The following is a 15,465-nucleotide window of genomic DNA, read 5'->3' as shown; positions in this document are numbered from 1 at the left end:
CAAACTGAGCTGTTCCACGTGCAGACTCCAAACCAAAACCAGTGGCAGACCAGACTTCCCAGAATACATCATAAATGAGCCTAAACAAAGCTGAAAACCAGTGAATCTAAAAGTTTTGGACAAGCATAAATAATTTTAATAGCTTTCCTGTTCTACAGACATGCTTCCTGTGGACTGCAGATGTGTAATATACAGTAGAAAATTGCTTAAAGTCTCCTTTCCTGTGTGAGTTATCCACATTACAAATAAAATACTGAATCCCGATGCATAAATACAGTAGGATGTACTTTTTAGTGTTATCCCACCTTCCCCTCCTCAGAATGAAAACCACATAGACTCAAGCTGTAGCTGTGTGCATGTGATGACGAAGTGCCTGGGTAGTCCTCACCTGCTGTATCCCCTCTCTCAGCCCTCTCTGCCATCGCCCTCGGTGCTGACGTCAGTATCGGTGGTGAACCAGACCACAGCGGCCGCAGAGCCCTTTGATCCCACACTCCTCTCTATTAGAGCTCTCATATGGGCTTCGCATAACACACTCACACGTACACACACACAGATGCTTTTCAGCCTTTAATTTTGTCCGTGGTTTAATAGACTTTTGAAACAGACCAGCTCAGTCATCGACTGAGCTGTCAGGTGTGCAAAAGCTTAACTAACAAAATCATGGATCATATTAAAGTATTGCTTTATCATACCAACCACGCTATTACTTAGAGCCAAATTATCATGTTGTGGAAATGCATCCGTAATTTAAGAAAAAATGTTCACCCTATGGCAATGCATCAGTGTACAATAAAACTATGATCTTGACACCTAAATTATATCTAATTATATCATCACACTATAATACAATTCTCTAAATCTATATATTATCATCACATAGACCATAATCAGTTCCTAAAGAGTAAAAGTCAAGACACAGAACCAAATTACTGTACCTTACAGTGGAGCTGTATTTTTGTGCTATAAGTATTGAGTGACAAAATAGAACTACATTGTGATAATGTAGAGCTACATGGACCTTCAGTAGAAGCACATTAATATAGTACAAAACTACATTTTCACACCATGAAGCTACAGTCGCTGGTTGTATAATAGTTAAATAGCTCTAACTTTAAAGCCAAAGACTATAGAACTACACAGTCGTGCCATAAAATTAATCTTTTACAACCTGTTTCCAAAACACTGACTTGCAAATCATCTACATCATATTTAATTGTAACTAGTACAAATAATGTAGCTTGGCATTTTCTTAGAAGAGTTCCAGCAAAGGTGGAAGTGTTACTGGATTTGCCCTGGATGTGTTTCTTTTCTTTGCATAGCAGAGCTTTTACTTGGATTCTTGGGCGTTTGTGGAAGAGTCTGAGTACATGTAACGATTTCCACTGCAGAACTGCGGCCATTTCGAAATTCCTTTGGAGGGTTCAAATGGTAAATGGACTGGTACTATAGCAGTCAAAGCAATTTCTTATTATGAGACTCATTAACACAAGTGCTTACTTCTATACCTAAGTTCTTTCTAAAAAATCTAGCAATCACATACTCAGATACTGATGCATTGGGGGCTACTCATTAATTTCTACTTCAGCATGCAAATAGGAGCAAGAGAAGTAAGAGACCACCGCTCTAACCTCTGAGTCACAGCCGACTGCTGTCATGGCCATTTAAGAATATCGGTTTTATGCTTTGACGTGATCAAAAGAATGAGAGGAGTGTGGGGTTAAGTCGTTTGAGGAGGGCTCAGAGTAGAGCAGCTACTCCTACACATCGAAAGGAGCCAGTAGAGGTGATTTTGTCATCTGACTAGGATGGGTTAGGTGTTTCACTCATGTCCCACCAGGAGGACTCCCCAGGGCAGACCCAGAACATGCTCGAGAAATGACATGTCTTGGCTGGCCTGCGAATGAATCGGTGTTCCCCTGAGGCTAAGGAGAGGGAGGTCTTTGGTTCTGTCCCCACGACATGGCCCCGGATAAGCAGAAGAAAATGGATGGGTGTAAGTTGTTAGCCAGTAAGTGTGCAGGTTTACAGTCACATCCACCCCTTGCAAAGATGGTGATGGCGGAAATGACATCTTGAAGCTTCCAAAGGGGACTTCAGTAATCAGCTGGTCATTAATCGGTCCTTTTTGCTCTGCGTGGTATCTGTGGTATGGCTACAATAATACACAGTTGAACAAAATATTATTTACTATATAAAGAATACAATTTAATACCCATTTAAAGATAATGTGCTATTAACATTATCTCTCTATCATAGAGTACTGCTCGGTTTCCATCATGCAAACCTCAGTGATTCGGAGCAGCAGACGCCTTTGTAAATGGCAGAAATATACGGAACATTTCACAGCCAGGAGCTTATGTGGAAAAATATGTTTATTTGTGTGAAAGATGTCGCCTTGTTATTAGAGTCTAATACACAGTTTTCCACTCAGGTGAACAGTCTGGATGATTATCCTCTGACAACTTAACAACAACACAGTAATCGAGGGGAAATAAATAATTCCCTGGCAGAGATCAAATTATCAGCTCACATTGCTGCTTTTGATTCTGCTCAGTCTTCAGGTTTCCATGAACTCATTCCACCTCTCCCTCTCTTCCTTTCTTTTTCAGTTGTTCCCTCTTCTTTTCTCACCCTCCTTCCTCATCAGAGGTGAAAATTTACCCAAAGGGAGTCTCTCTCTTTCCTTTCCTCTCTCTTCTTCACACCTTCCTCATCACTTCTGCCAAGTTTCCCCCAAAGGTGTGCTGCTGCTTGCTGACTCGCTGCAGGAAACGATAACGAGCTTAGAAGAAATTTTTATCGCCTGTTCAAACTGTTTATTTTCAGACTTAAAAGCTAACAAGATTTTTTTGAAGGAAATTTGGACTCAGCTTTTGTTGTTATATATTGCAGCTCTAATTCTGGGTGTCCATGGTGCTGTAATAAAATCAAACAATTAAACAAATGCTAACTCTTAGACAAATGTCCAAAATTGCAGAGAGGTAAGAGGAAATCCAGGTTTCTCTCTTTTGGGTGAAAGTGACTTGAAAGCCCAGAAACTTCACCATAAAATAAAAATACATCTTTAGAAGTGAAATTTCTTTCTAGGTATCAGGAGGTACTGTAACAACACATCTAAGCAGTGAGAAAGTTGTGAAAGATAGAGGAAGTTCAGATCAGAGTCCTAATTATGCATGGCTCAGATTCAACAAGGGGCTGGAAACTTTCCTCAGAGACTTTGGTCCATTCTGACATGATAGTTGCTGCAGATTTGTGCAGATCCATGATGTGAGTCACTTCCCAGAGACGCTGAGATCTGGTGACTGTGGAAGACATCTGAATACAGCAAACTTATTGTAATATTCAACGGACCAGTTTGAGATGATTTGAGGTTTGTGACATGGTGTGTTATCATGTTGGAAGGAGCCATCAGAACATGGAAACACTGGTCATGAAGTGATGGACATGGTCAGGAACAATACTTGTGCTGTGGGATATTTAAATGATTCTCGACACCATTACACTGCTATCACCAGCCTGAGTCTTTAATATGAGGCAGGATGGATCCATGCGTTCATGTTTTTTTACACCAAATTCTGACCCTACCATCTGAATGTGGCAGCAGAAGTAAAAACTTACCACAGCAGGCAGCTAGTTTTCAGTCTTCTATTTGCCAGTTTTGATGAGTCTGTGTGAACTGTAGCCTCAGTTTCCTGCACTTAGCTGACAGGTCTGATACCCAGACTGGTCTTCTGCTGCTAGCCCATCTGCTTCTGCTGGTTGTGCACTCATTTGCATACCTTGGTTGTAACACATGGTTACTTGAATTACTGTTGCCTTTCTATCAGATTAAAGTACGCTGGCTATTTTCCTCTGACCTCGGACAATTACGAGCCATTTTCAGTCAGAGTATAGCACTCACTGTTTTATTTTTTTCATATGATTCGCTGTAAACCCTAAAAATGTTTATGTAGAAACATCTCAGGAGATCAGCAGTTTCTGAAATATTCAGACCAATCAAAGTCACTTTAAATCACCCTTCTGACCCATTCGGCTACTCAGTTTGAACTTCAGCAGGTGATCATTTCTGCTTGCTGAGTTGCTTCCATGTATTTGGCTGATTAGATATTTGTATTAATATGCAGGTAAACAGGTGTAGCTAACAGGGTGCATATGCATCCATCAGATATGTCACTCCACAGTTTCAGTTTCCCCTGATGGAGATCTCTAAATCTGTTTGCAAAGTGACAATTTCTGGTCTGTCTAGTATATGTTCAGCCTCCCCAAGACTGAATTTGGGCCTCAGTCAGAACAAAATAGGCTGCAAGTGATGTTATGACCAAAAGGTAGCATGGCAGGAATTACACAGAGGGAGGCAAGACATTAGGCAGGGTACATACACTTTAACAAATAAATGTTAGGTGCATATGAAGGAGGATTATACCACAGTAAAAACAGATACTAGATACTACTGCTACTAAAAAAAACTACTACTAAGAAACTTTAGTAGTTGTGTTCAAGACAACTACACTCTTTTTTTTTGTTTGTGTGTGTGTGTGTGTGTGTGTGTGTGTGTGTGTGTGTGTGTCCTCAGGCTGAAGCAGGTTGAGAAAATCTGTATTCCATTAACTGGTTATGCTTCAGACCCAGCCCTCCTCTCACCCTGTTTTTGGTGCACTGATGCTCACAACCTGCCGCACAGCCACATCTGGTTGTTCAAAGGCCCCGATGAGTGCATGTATGTGTGTCTGTGTGTAGGTATTTTCCCAGCAGCTGCCTGCAATCTTTGCGAAGTGCTTTGGTGTCTCTCACACACCAGCTCGTACCAACATACGTTATTAAAGCCATTAGCTGCTGTGAAACAAGGTTTTTCCTCTGCCTCAGATCAGTATGTCCCTGTGAGTGTGTGTGAATGTGCGTCTGTCCTGACCAGCAGAAAAGGAAAGCACACATTCAAGTAAAAGGTTAATGAGAAGCAGGCTCTGTAGTTGTTTGTGTTGCACATTTTTGGGAAAGCAACCTGTTATTTAAAGCAATCTTTGAAGATTACAGAAATATAACCTTATTAAAGTGCAGTATAGTTATTTCGTAGTTATGCTAGCAGTCTGGATCGATGGATGTCTGTCAGTCTGTTCTTCCCTTTGGTCCAAACTGAAATAATGAGTACTTTGTTTGGTTTCTCTTTATTATATAGTACTCTGAGTTGTCCTCCATTACCTCTGCATTTTGTTTTTCTGTTGTTTGGGGAAAATGCTCAATCAAAACTTTATTTATATCGCCTTTTTCCTGACACTTTACAGCTTAAAATGTTTTACAGAGCAAGACGTCATCCCAAAAAACTCATGCATATATAGTCATGCACACATCTGCAAATCAGTACTGAGCCCACCACGTGAAACAATAAAAACTGGGGAAGTGCTATTAGTGATAGAAAAGCCTGGTAAAAAATATTAAATAAATTAACGAAATAATAAATAACATGGTTTAAAAAACAATAAATAATGAAAAGAGGGTAAAAAAAAAAAGTACAATACATAATTAGAACAAGGTAGCAGGTGTGAACAGAAGTAAAAGAGTAGAAATAAAATGAACTCAAATAAAAGCCAAGGCAAAAAAGTGCATTTTGAGTTTGGTTTTAAAAGCTTCAGCATTCTTTGCTGTTCTCAGATTTTCAGAAAGCCTGTTCCACAGATGTGGCGTACAGTAACAGGAAGTTGTCTCTACATGAGTTTGAGGTCTGGTTTCGGGAACAATTAAAAATCCTTGACCTGAAGACACAAGGGTTACAATATGCTAATAGCATAAAAGTCTTTCTAATAATTAAAAACCAAAGAGTGAAAGAATCTTGAAATCTATTCTGAAGCTATCAGGAAACCAGTGCAGAGTTTTTATATGTGTGCTCTTTCTGGTCTTGGTCAATCAAACATATGGAAATACAGTACAACTGAGTACAGTACAATTATAATGAGCTCAGAAATCAATATTTGGTGTGATCACTTTAATTCTTCAACACAGCCTGAAAGGCAAGCTTTCCTGTAATTTCTTTAAGCAGTTTCCAGGATCAGTTCTCCAGCCTTCTTGAAAGATTTTCCAAAGCTCTTCTTTGGATGCTAGCTGCCTTTTGTTCATGTTCTCTGTCAAGATAACCTCACACTGCTGCAGTTTTCTTGAAGTCTGTGCTCTAGAGAGACCAGCCCATAGCTGATAGTATTCCACTGTGTCTTTTTCTGTCTTTTTACTGCAGTGGCATTTAGTATCAGTGTTCATACTGAAAAGTGAAGGCACTGTAAATCAGATGTTTGCCAGATGTTATTGCATGGTGGATCAAAATCTGATGGTGCTTTCTGGTCTTCATAATTCCATCGATTTCAGAAAGTGATGAACCAACACCACTGAGATACTTTTTTTTGTCCCCCACTTGTCCAGTTACCTCATATTTTAAAGAAGTACTGCACACATGCCGTTACACACGTTAAAAAGTCAGTCATCTTTAAGTGGATTATAAAATTACTGGAAATATATCAAAAGTAAGCTGAAACAAGCATGTGAGTCACAATAAACTCAGTGATGTTATTTTGTCTGCAGTGACTCACTGTGTTTCAGCTCCTTGATGTTTAGTTGATATGAGGCTAATGAGTCTGAGTTCAAATGTGAACATCTGTAAGGCTTACACACACACACACACACACACACACACACACACACACACACACACACACACACACACTTCCTTTATTGCTGTTTCTGTTTTTCTTTTCCTGTTCTTGTCATTCACTCCATTTACTACATCTGGATTAGAAAAAGCTGGTTTATATTTGTAGCTGAGCATCAGGATCTCTTAAAGTTTGTCACACCAAAGAAAATGTGTTATCAGCCATCCTGCCAAAATTAGTTGATCAAAAAATGGAGAAGTCTATAAAATGATGGAAAAAATGACTTCAGGACCACGCAACACGAGAAGCATTCTCTTCTTCTCATCTTGTTTTGGCTGCTGGAGCTAATTGACAAATGCTGAATGATGAAGTCTTTTTAAAAAAAGGTTTCCGTATAAGCTTCAGGGGAGGGTTCGTGCTAAGAAAGCTTGGTCACAGTATGGCACTGTGCCTTGGTTTTAACAAACCGCAAATGGACAGCAAGATGTTGAAAAGTACTTTATTTGTGTGACTTTAATTAAGTAAAACTTAGCAACTGACACTGTGTTCACAAATCTTCTGCAGTCCTTTTGTAGGATGCACAAATCATAGCTTTTCCTTTACACAGATTTAAAAGTTGTATTAATCCACAACAAGCAGACACAAATGATCCACAGTTGTGGCGCATATTAGAGTAATATTATTATCTCACAGGATGTTGGTTTGTTTCTAGCCTAATTCTTTTCTCCTCCTTTAAAGATTTGGTTTTTTAGCCTCCACATTACATGTTCTTCGGCTACTTCCTTAACTTGAGCTACAAGTCATCAGTGATGGGAATAACGGGAATAACGCTGCAAGTAGCAGCGTTACTTTTTTCAGTAACGAGTAATCAAACTAATTACTATTCCTATCGTTACAACGCTGTTACCGTTACTAACAAGAAAATGCGGTGCGGTCGCATTACTATTTTTCAGCAAACAGACTGTTAAAGCTGTGTTCAGCTTACCGCACCTTATATTAGTTGCACGGAAGTAGCTGACTACGTAAGTAATCTCGGTGCTACTTTAAGCAGCTGCGCGTGCGGTTATCCCTTTCTGGTAGACGATCACTTTTTGGCACAACACCTGGAGCTAAGGGGGCAAAACAATCGCATGAGTGCTGCTGTTTGACTGAGGAAGAATAAAGCAGTCGTGGTAAGTCAATCACATGACCACTTAAAGACAAAGCAACAAGGTGATATTTAGCAGTTTATAAATTGTGTTGATAGGCCGCGTACAACCAGAGTCGTGTTGGTGGAAAAATGCACCATATTGACCAGTCAAAAATGATATCAGGCTGTGATGTTCTCCTTTATAATGGACAGAAATAATTTTTTTGAAGTGGCACAAATAATTTGTGGCATCTTATTGAATGCAGAACAGCTGATTGTTCTGTAAATAGTTTGAAATGGTTGTTAAAAAAGGATAAAAGGTAAATGGCTGCAAATAACTTTGTTGTTTGCAAAACTTGTGCGTATGATTTTAAAATTGACAATTTATATTTGCATTTAAAGGTATGAAGTATGATTCAATAAACAAGTTTGTGGTCGTTACAATAAAAAAATATAACTTTTTCTACTCGGATTTTATGTTTTTGTCTGATTTTAGATCAATTGTGCTAATGCACTATGTCAAAATGAAAACATAACTGTAAATTCAGACACATGAGGTTGTGCTGAAAAGGATGATACCAAACAAGGCAAAGGAAATAGTTTTTAAAGGTAAAATGTGGAGTGAAAATCAAAAGTAGTTAAAAATGGCCAGTTTCACCGTGGACCCCAGAGGATTAAACATTTTTTTAAAGTAACATAGTATTTACTTTTCAAGTAATTAATTACTTTTAGAATCATGTAACTCAGTTACTTTTTTTGAAGAAGCAACTAGTAACTATAATTAATTACTTTTTCAAAGTAACTTGCCCAACACTGTGAGTCATATGTTTTCTAGGGTCCTTGTTTGTTTACATGTTGTGCAACCCACAAAACATGCAAATTAATATTTTCCCCTGCTGGCCTCCTGAGTTAAAGCTTAGCTTTTACATTATGATGACATAACAAAACTAAAGCTCATGTTTTAAAGAGCTGGAGAAGCTTCACTAATATTAAAGCTCAGAAAAGAGATGAGTCACATCTCGCGGTATTTCTTTACCACTTTTCCCAGTTCACTCGATATGCCAGCTGCCAGTTTGCTTGTGCTTCTTTACACTAATTACTGGAGATTTGATCTGTCGTAATAAAATAACAACCATAAGAGTGAACTAAGATTCATTTAATTGTGTTCTTTTTATTTATTGTCTCTCACTGCCGCAATTGAGTGGGCAGTCTCTAAACTGGCAGTGGGGAGTGGTCAATTAGAGCTCACTCAATCCACTACTTTGGTCCATATGTATGGAAGAAGTTTAGGGCCACCGGAAAAAAAGTGGACATGTCTTTTTTTATTTTTCCAGAAAAAAGAGAAAAGAGAAAAAAAGTCAGAATTCTGACTTTAACCTCAGAATTCTGGGAAAAAGCCAGAATTATGAGATTAATGTTGTGGTCTGGATGAGTGGCTGGAAACTAGGTTCCTGAACTTCCCTGGTCTCCGCCCATGGGCAGGGGCACCACACCCTCTACCGCCTGGAGCTGACTGAGCACATTAGGCTTGGAGATTTAAGATATGCGCTGATGTCTCTTCTTTCCAGTTCGTCAACTACTCTACGTCGGTAACCAGGCCTTATATTTCATGCTTCTGACTGTAGAAGTCTCTGCCTCCGCTCTGGGTACTGCGCTTGGGTTCAGTTACAGTTACAGTCACTTTAACTGATATCTGTTTTAAAAGTTTATTAGGATGGAATTGGATGGAAACTTGTAGTTTTGTACTTTGCACCATTTCCAGATAAAGATTTTGCAGCATTAATACTACCAAGTTATGGCAGTATTATGAATATATAACACAATGCTATTGCTAATTGTTTGTTTCTGTTCCTGATTACCCGCTTACATAAATGCTAGCACAGTGTTAATCAGCTAAACCCAATTTTTTTTTTACATGCTATTACTTGTTTATTACTTTCATATTATTACCTTCTTGTTTCCACCTCTTACCCATCTACTATTACAACCAACCAGCTTAACTGACCAATACTGTTAAACCTTCAGCGGTATTAAGCTGACATATCATATATTTAAATACTTTCTTATCTACACCTCTTGAATCCTAAAAAAGTAGTCCTTTATGATGTATATATTCAAGAGAGTTCGGATCATTGCAACACTGCTGGTCTTCAGTGTCTTTCCTCTTTTTAATTAAAAAGATATTAGTGTAAACCCTAAATGGATGAAAGTGAGTGACACTGACAGTTATGAAAAATCTAAATGTAATTAATGAGCATTATTTTAATGTGGGAAATAACAGTCGGGAAAAACGGATCAACAGGAGATTATACTGCAATCTGCTCCATGAGAACACACATGAGAACATGCATACACCAAAATACACACACGCACATATTCTGGTTAGATTTTGGAAGCTAAGCATTCCAACAATAAATGACCTTTTGTTTAAATATCAACAAGCAGAAGGTTCTCGGGCTCAAGGCTGCCAAAAATCAGAATCCATCCATCAAGATTTGTGTTCATTATAAGAGAGATGAGCTAAAAATAACACAGGCCCAACGGTGGAAGGTGCAAACTAAACCCAGTCTAAACATTTCTAACTCATTACACAACAGAGCGGATTTACTGTGGTTGAAAAACAAAATTAAATGGAGAGGAAAAAGATAAAAGAATGTCTTCTAACTCACTATTTATTATGTTAGAAATTAAAAATCCTTAGCAATACCGTGATGCTCATTATGTGTAATTGAAAAAAGCAGGAAATGGTGAAATACCAGTTCACCGTCCGTCCGTCCGTCAGTCACCAACAGCTTATCTGAGGCTGGGTTGTGGGGAAAGCAGCCTAAGCAGGGAAGCCCAGACCTTGCTCTGACCAGACACCAGAGACCAAGCATACCCAACCAAGATTTAGCCTATCCAGCGTGCCCTGGGGAGAGCCCAGGGCCTCCTTCTGGTAGGACACGCTCAGAACACCTGATCAATCTCATCTGATCACAACTGCAGTTTCCTCCACAAGAGGGTAAAAACATTTCATAACCACACTGCCCTCAGTCTACTCCTTTCCTCCAGATTGCTGCAGTGCCAGTAAAACATGTTCCATCTTTTTTTTGTTATTGTGACCAAAATAAAAGTTTCAGACAGACACTTACATCACTGTTAGCCTGAGTGTAGCGAACATTATCAGAATCCTGAAAATTGCTGATTAGAGTCAAAAACTCTGAGTGCAAAGGCAAAGAAAAAAGTGTGTGTGTGTGTGTGTGTGTGTGTGTGTGCTGTGTTGTGTTGTGTTGTGGTTCTAGCAAACACATTACTTGTAGCAACTGAAAGATTTGAGCCCATCGACTGAAGTGGGTCTGTTCTTTTTATATAGCATCTGAGCACACCACAGCTACACACATACCACAAAGAGCAGACCTCAGTGGCAGCGATGCATGGGTTGGATGTGGTGGCAAAATGAAACAGGCTCTCTTCATCTGTGAGTGAGTGTGTTGACTCGAGTTTGGTAGAAACCAACAAATCCCTGGTTTAGACTGCTCCCCGCCGTCCTCTCTCTTCTTTTTTTCTATTTTTACCTTTCCTGCCTTCTCTCCCTCTCTCTCAATCATTTTCCCTCTTGTTGTAGGTCACTCTTTCCCTAGCTTGCTCCTCTCTCCCAGAATATCTCTTAACTTTCCCCTCTTTTGCCTTTTTTTATCTGCTGACTTGGCACCTCTGCCTTCCTTTTAAACCTCTCAACACACACACACACACACACACACACACACACACACACACACACACACACACACACACACACACACACACACACACACAGAAGCACAGTCCCCTCAACACTTGTACTTAAGCACAATAGTTATATTCAAATGTGCTCCCACATGGCTGCTGTGTGTGTTGTCCAAGCCCAGTCAGCAGAAGTTGGAGTTGAACACAGCGACCTACATTTGAGGTTAATAAATCAAAATAATCTTTTTTTTCCCCCCTTAAAGCTAATTTTTAGGATTTTATTTTTGGTTATTTCTACTTTATTAATGTGGATTCGGCAACTAACATGAGAGCGGCAGGAAGGGCTAGGGATAAGATGAGAAGGAGAAGAAGAGAGGATTTTTTGTACTTAAAAATTATGAAATAATGTGAATTATCCCATTATTGTTATTCAGGCTTTCATTCGTGAACAAAGAGCATCACAATGGATAATGGTTAAAATGACAATAAATAAAGGCAGTTCGAATAGTAACAATCATTATTGCAAATATAAGTATTGATGGAACATCATCTTAATAATTAAATGATTACATGAAGCATAGTAATACAGAGACTGGACTCTGGTTCTGTCAACCTTTATAAAGATGCTAGAGCAGGAGTGGCTGATTCATTATTCCAAGGAGCCACATGACAAACTGGAACTGTTGTGGAGGGCCACACCGATAAGTTTATAAAGAGATAAAATTAGTAATGAGCAGAACTGGTTTCATCTTATTTGTTCAGCACTTCATAACAGTCCCAGTTTGTCATGTGGCTTCTCTGGAAAATGAATTCCCCACCCCTTTGTTAGAGGGCATTAGTAGTGTCAGTGATGTTTGGTGTGTCGCTGCACGACTACTAAAATGTATTAATTGTCCATGAAGATTTTATTGTTACCAATGATATTTAATTTTTCATCAGGTCCTTTTTGAGTACCTGATCAGTTTTATGTGCTGCCAACCAGAGATGGGCAGTAATGCGTTAATCCGATTACTTTTTTCAAGTAACAAGTAAGGGATTACTATTGCAAAAAAGGTAATTAGATTACTGTTACTTTCCCGTAAGCACGCTGCGTTACTGTGTTAATAAAACCGTGATTTTCTTGCGAGAGTGTCTCATGACAATGGCGTAAGCGAGTGCAACGTTCGTGGCAACAGCTGTGTGCAGATCAACAATGGATAATATATCGATTGTGGGAGAGAGTATGACCGTGCAGCGTTTAAAGTGTGGAAGTACTGACCTTACTTTGAGTTTAATTCCATAAAAAGTGACAAAAACATTAGTGTCCGCTGTTCACTGCGTGGGAAGAAAACTTCTCTTTACAGCGAAAAAAAACCCCCTAAACTTTCGAGCAAGCGCCGAGTGCGTTACGACGTAATGGGAAACTCACAGAGAAACTCAGATTCTTCAACTGACCGCTGCGGCACACCTGCACCAGGGTAAACCTCCGCCTACCCCACTCCTGCTATACAGGTGAAAATAGAGCAAAAGGACCGCTAGTCGTTGACTTTATTTATTTTCTGCTGTGTTTTACTTGCATCTTTGTGAAAGACTGAGTGTAAACACAAAAAATATTTTTATTTTATATGCTGAAATGTGCAGAAAATTGTCAGCGGTGTGTGGAGGCGAGGAGGAAGGAACCCAAACGCAGGACTCGCAGGTAGGTGAAGACTGGTGAAGGTTTATTATAAGGAGTGGATGAACAGAACAGAGGTAGAAAATGGCTGGCTGACTGGACTGGACTGAACTGAACACACGACAGGAATGACATCATCACATGTACATCAATGACACGACAGAGAACTGGTGAAACCGAGGAACTTAAATACACAGGTTGAATAATGACAATGATTGGAAACAGGTGAGTACAGGGCTGAACATAATCTGACTAATGACACGGGAGACAAGCTGACACGGGAAAAAACAGGAAGTGAGAACATTAATGTGGCGAACTAAACTGAACATGAACAAACTGAAATCACTGGGTCAACGACCCAGGAACCCTGACAGTACCCCCCCTTCAAAGGCCGGCACCCGACGGCCAAAAGAAAAAGAATCAGAACAGGGCGGGCGGAGGGGGCCCAGGACGGAGGGACGGAACCCACACAGAGACAGTTCAGGTGGGCGGCCACGTGGCCCGAGGCCGAGACGAGACAGTTCAGGTGGGCGGCCACGTGGAAGGCAGCAGCGACCACTGAGCCAGTCCGGTGGGCGGCTGCGGCGGTCGAGACGAGATAGTTCAGGGGGTCGACCGTGTGGAAAGCAACGGCGGCCACTCAGGCGGTCCGGTGGTCGACCGCGCCGGCGACGAGGAGAAGGCGGCCGAGGAGCAGCTGCAGGAGGCGGCTCGGGAGCCGGCAGAGACTGAGGAGCAGCTGTAGGACCAGGCAACGCAGAAGCCGAGGCCGAGTCTGAGGCCGGACCAGGCGAAGCAGAAGCGGAGGCCGGGCCAGGCGAGGCAGAAGCGGAGGCCGGGCCAGGCGAGGCAGAAGCGGAGGCTGGGCCAGGCGAGGCGGAAGCAGATGGTGGCTGGACGGGCTCCTTGGGCCCTCCAGCTGACGTGGCATGAGGCTGGTGCGGTTCTCCCGAACCCCCAGCTGACGAGGAAGGTGGCTGGACGGGCTCCTCGGGCCCTCCAGCTGACGAGGCATGAGGCTGGTGCGGTTCTCCTGAACCCCCAGCTGACGAGGAAGGTTGCTGGACGGGCTCCTCGGGCCCTCCAGCTGACGAAGAAGGTTGCTGGACGGGCTCCTCGGGCCCTCCAGCTGACGAGGAAGGTTGCTGGACGGGCTCCTCGGGCCCTCCAGCTGACGAGGCATGAGGCTGGTGCGGTTCTCCTGAACCCCCAGCTGACGAGGAAGGTTGCTGGACGGGCTCCTCGGGCCCTCCAGCTGACGAGGCATGAGGCTGGACGGGCTCCTCGGGCCCTCCAGCGAAAACTGTCTCAGAACCAGTGGGCACCGGAGCCCCTGGCACACACAGGACAGAACCAGCAGGTGCGGGGACCTCTGGCAGGGAAGCGGCCGGGCCAGCGGGTGCGGAAACCCCTGGCTGAGGAGCAGGAGAGCTCACAGCTGGCTCTGGGTGCTGTGGCTGCAGGTCCGGGAACTGAACGGGATGGTGGACAGGCGACTGGGAAACAGGAAGCGACTGGACTACAGGGCACTGGGCGGCAGACTGGACTACAGAAGAGTGAACGACAGACTGGACAGGCTGGAGGACGGGCGACTGGGGGACAGGCTGGAGGACGGGCGACTGGGGGACAGGAGCAGACTGAGCTACAGGAGGAGACTGAACTAGAGACGAGTGAACTGACTGGAGGGCAGCAGGAGACTGGACAGCAGGTGAGTGAGCTGACTGGAGTGAAAGCTGAACAGCAGGTGAGGGAGCTGACTGGAGTGGAGATGCTAAGGGAGGAACAGAGGCAGGCGAGGCTGACGACGGAGCTGAGGTTGGTGTGGCTGATGGCTGAGCTACAGACTGGGCTAGACAGGGAGATAAAGCTACAGCCTGGGCTAGTAAAGCTGGTGCCTGAGCAGGGGACACTTCAGCCAGCCTAACCAGGGACAAAGCTAGTGCGTGAAAGGCTGGGTCAGGAGGTGGATGAAGTGGTGACGTAGCAGGTGAACCGGTTAGCGCTTCCAAGCCTCCAGGGAGGTCAAGCTGGGTTCTGGTTGCCCTCAGCCTGGGCGCTGGGACAGGCACGGAAGGTGGCCGGACACCAGTCACCCCCACCTGAGAAACAGAAGCGGGTGTGGAGGTAGACTGGGTCGCAGCTGCCCTCCTCCTGGGAGCTGGCACTGGTGTGGGCGTAGACTGGGCCCCTGTGCTGGTGGGAAATGGCTGAATAATGGGTGTAGAAATAGTGACGGTGTGTGTGTTACTGGCAGGTTTATTGGAGATTGTTCTGGTTTTTCTGCCACCACTATTTACAGTCTTTGGAGCAGAGCAGAAAAACTCTTCCCAGTCCATAGAATC

The 15,465-nt window shown here is 42.5% G+C and overlaps 1 protein-coding gene across 1 annotated transcript; it reads left to right on the top strand.

The window, feature by feature from the left end:
- Positions 1-361: 361 nt before the first annotated feature.
- On the top strand, positions 362-15,090 carry LOC309709451 (uncharacterized protein; the record flags this gene model as incomplete). The annotated part of the gene is made up of 3 exons (XM_082538069.1): positions 362-542; positions 14,470-14,831; positions 14,868-15,090. 3 exons carry the CDS (start codon positions 362-364, stop codon positions 15,045-15,047), a joined length of 723 nt encoding a protein of 240 aa, XP_082394195.1. The 3' UTR covers positions 15,048-15,090.
- Positions 15,091-15,465: the final 375 nt, after the last annotated feature.

The sequence above is a fragment of the Aulonocara stuartgranti genome (assembly GCF_965226115.1).
Source record: "Aulonocara stuartgranti genome assembly, chromosome: 7".
In the NCBI taxonomy this organism is placed as follows: domain Eukaryota; kingdom Metazoa; phylum Chordata; class Actinopteri; order Cichliformes; family Cichlidae; genus Aulonocara; species Aulonocara stuartgranti.
Note: the sequence above shows the minus strand (reverse complement) of the source record. Positions and strands in the feature narration are given on the sequence as shown.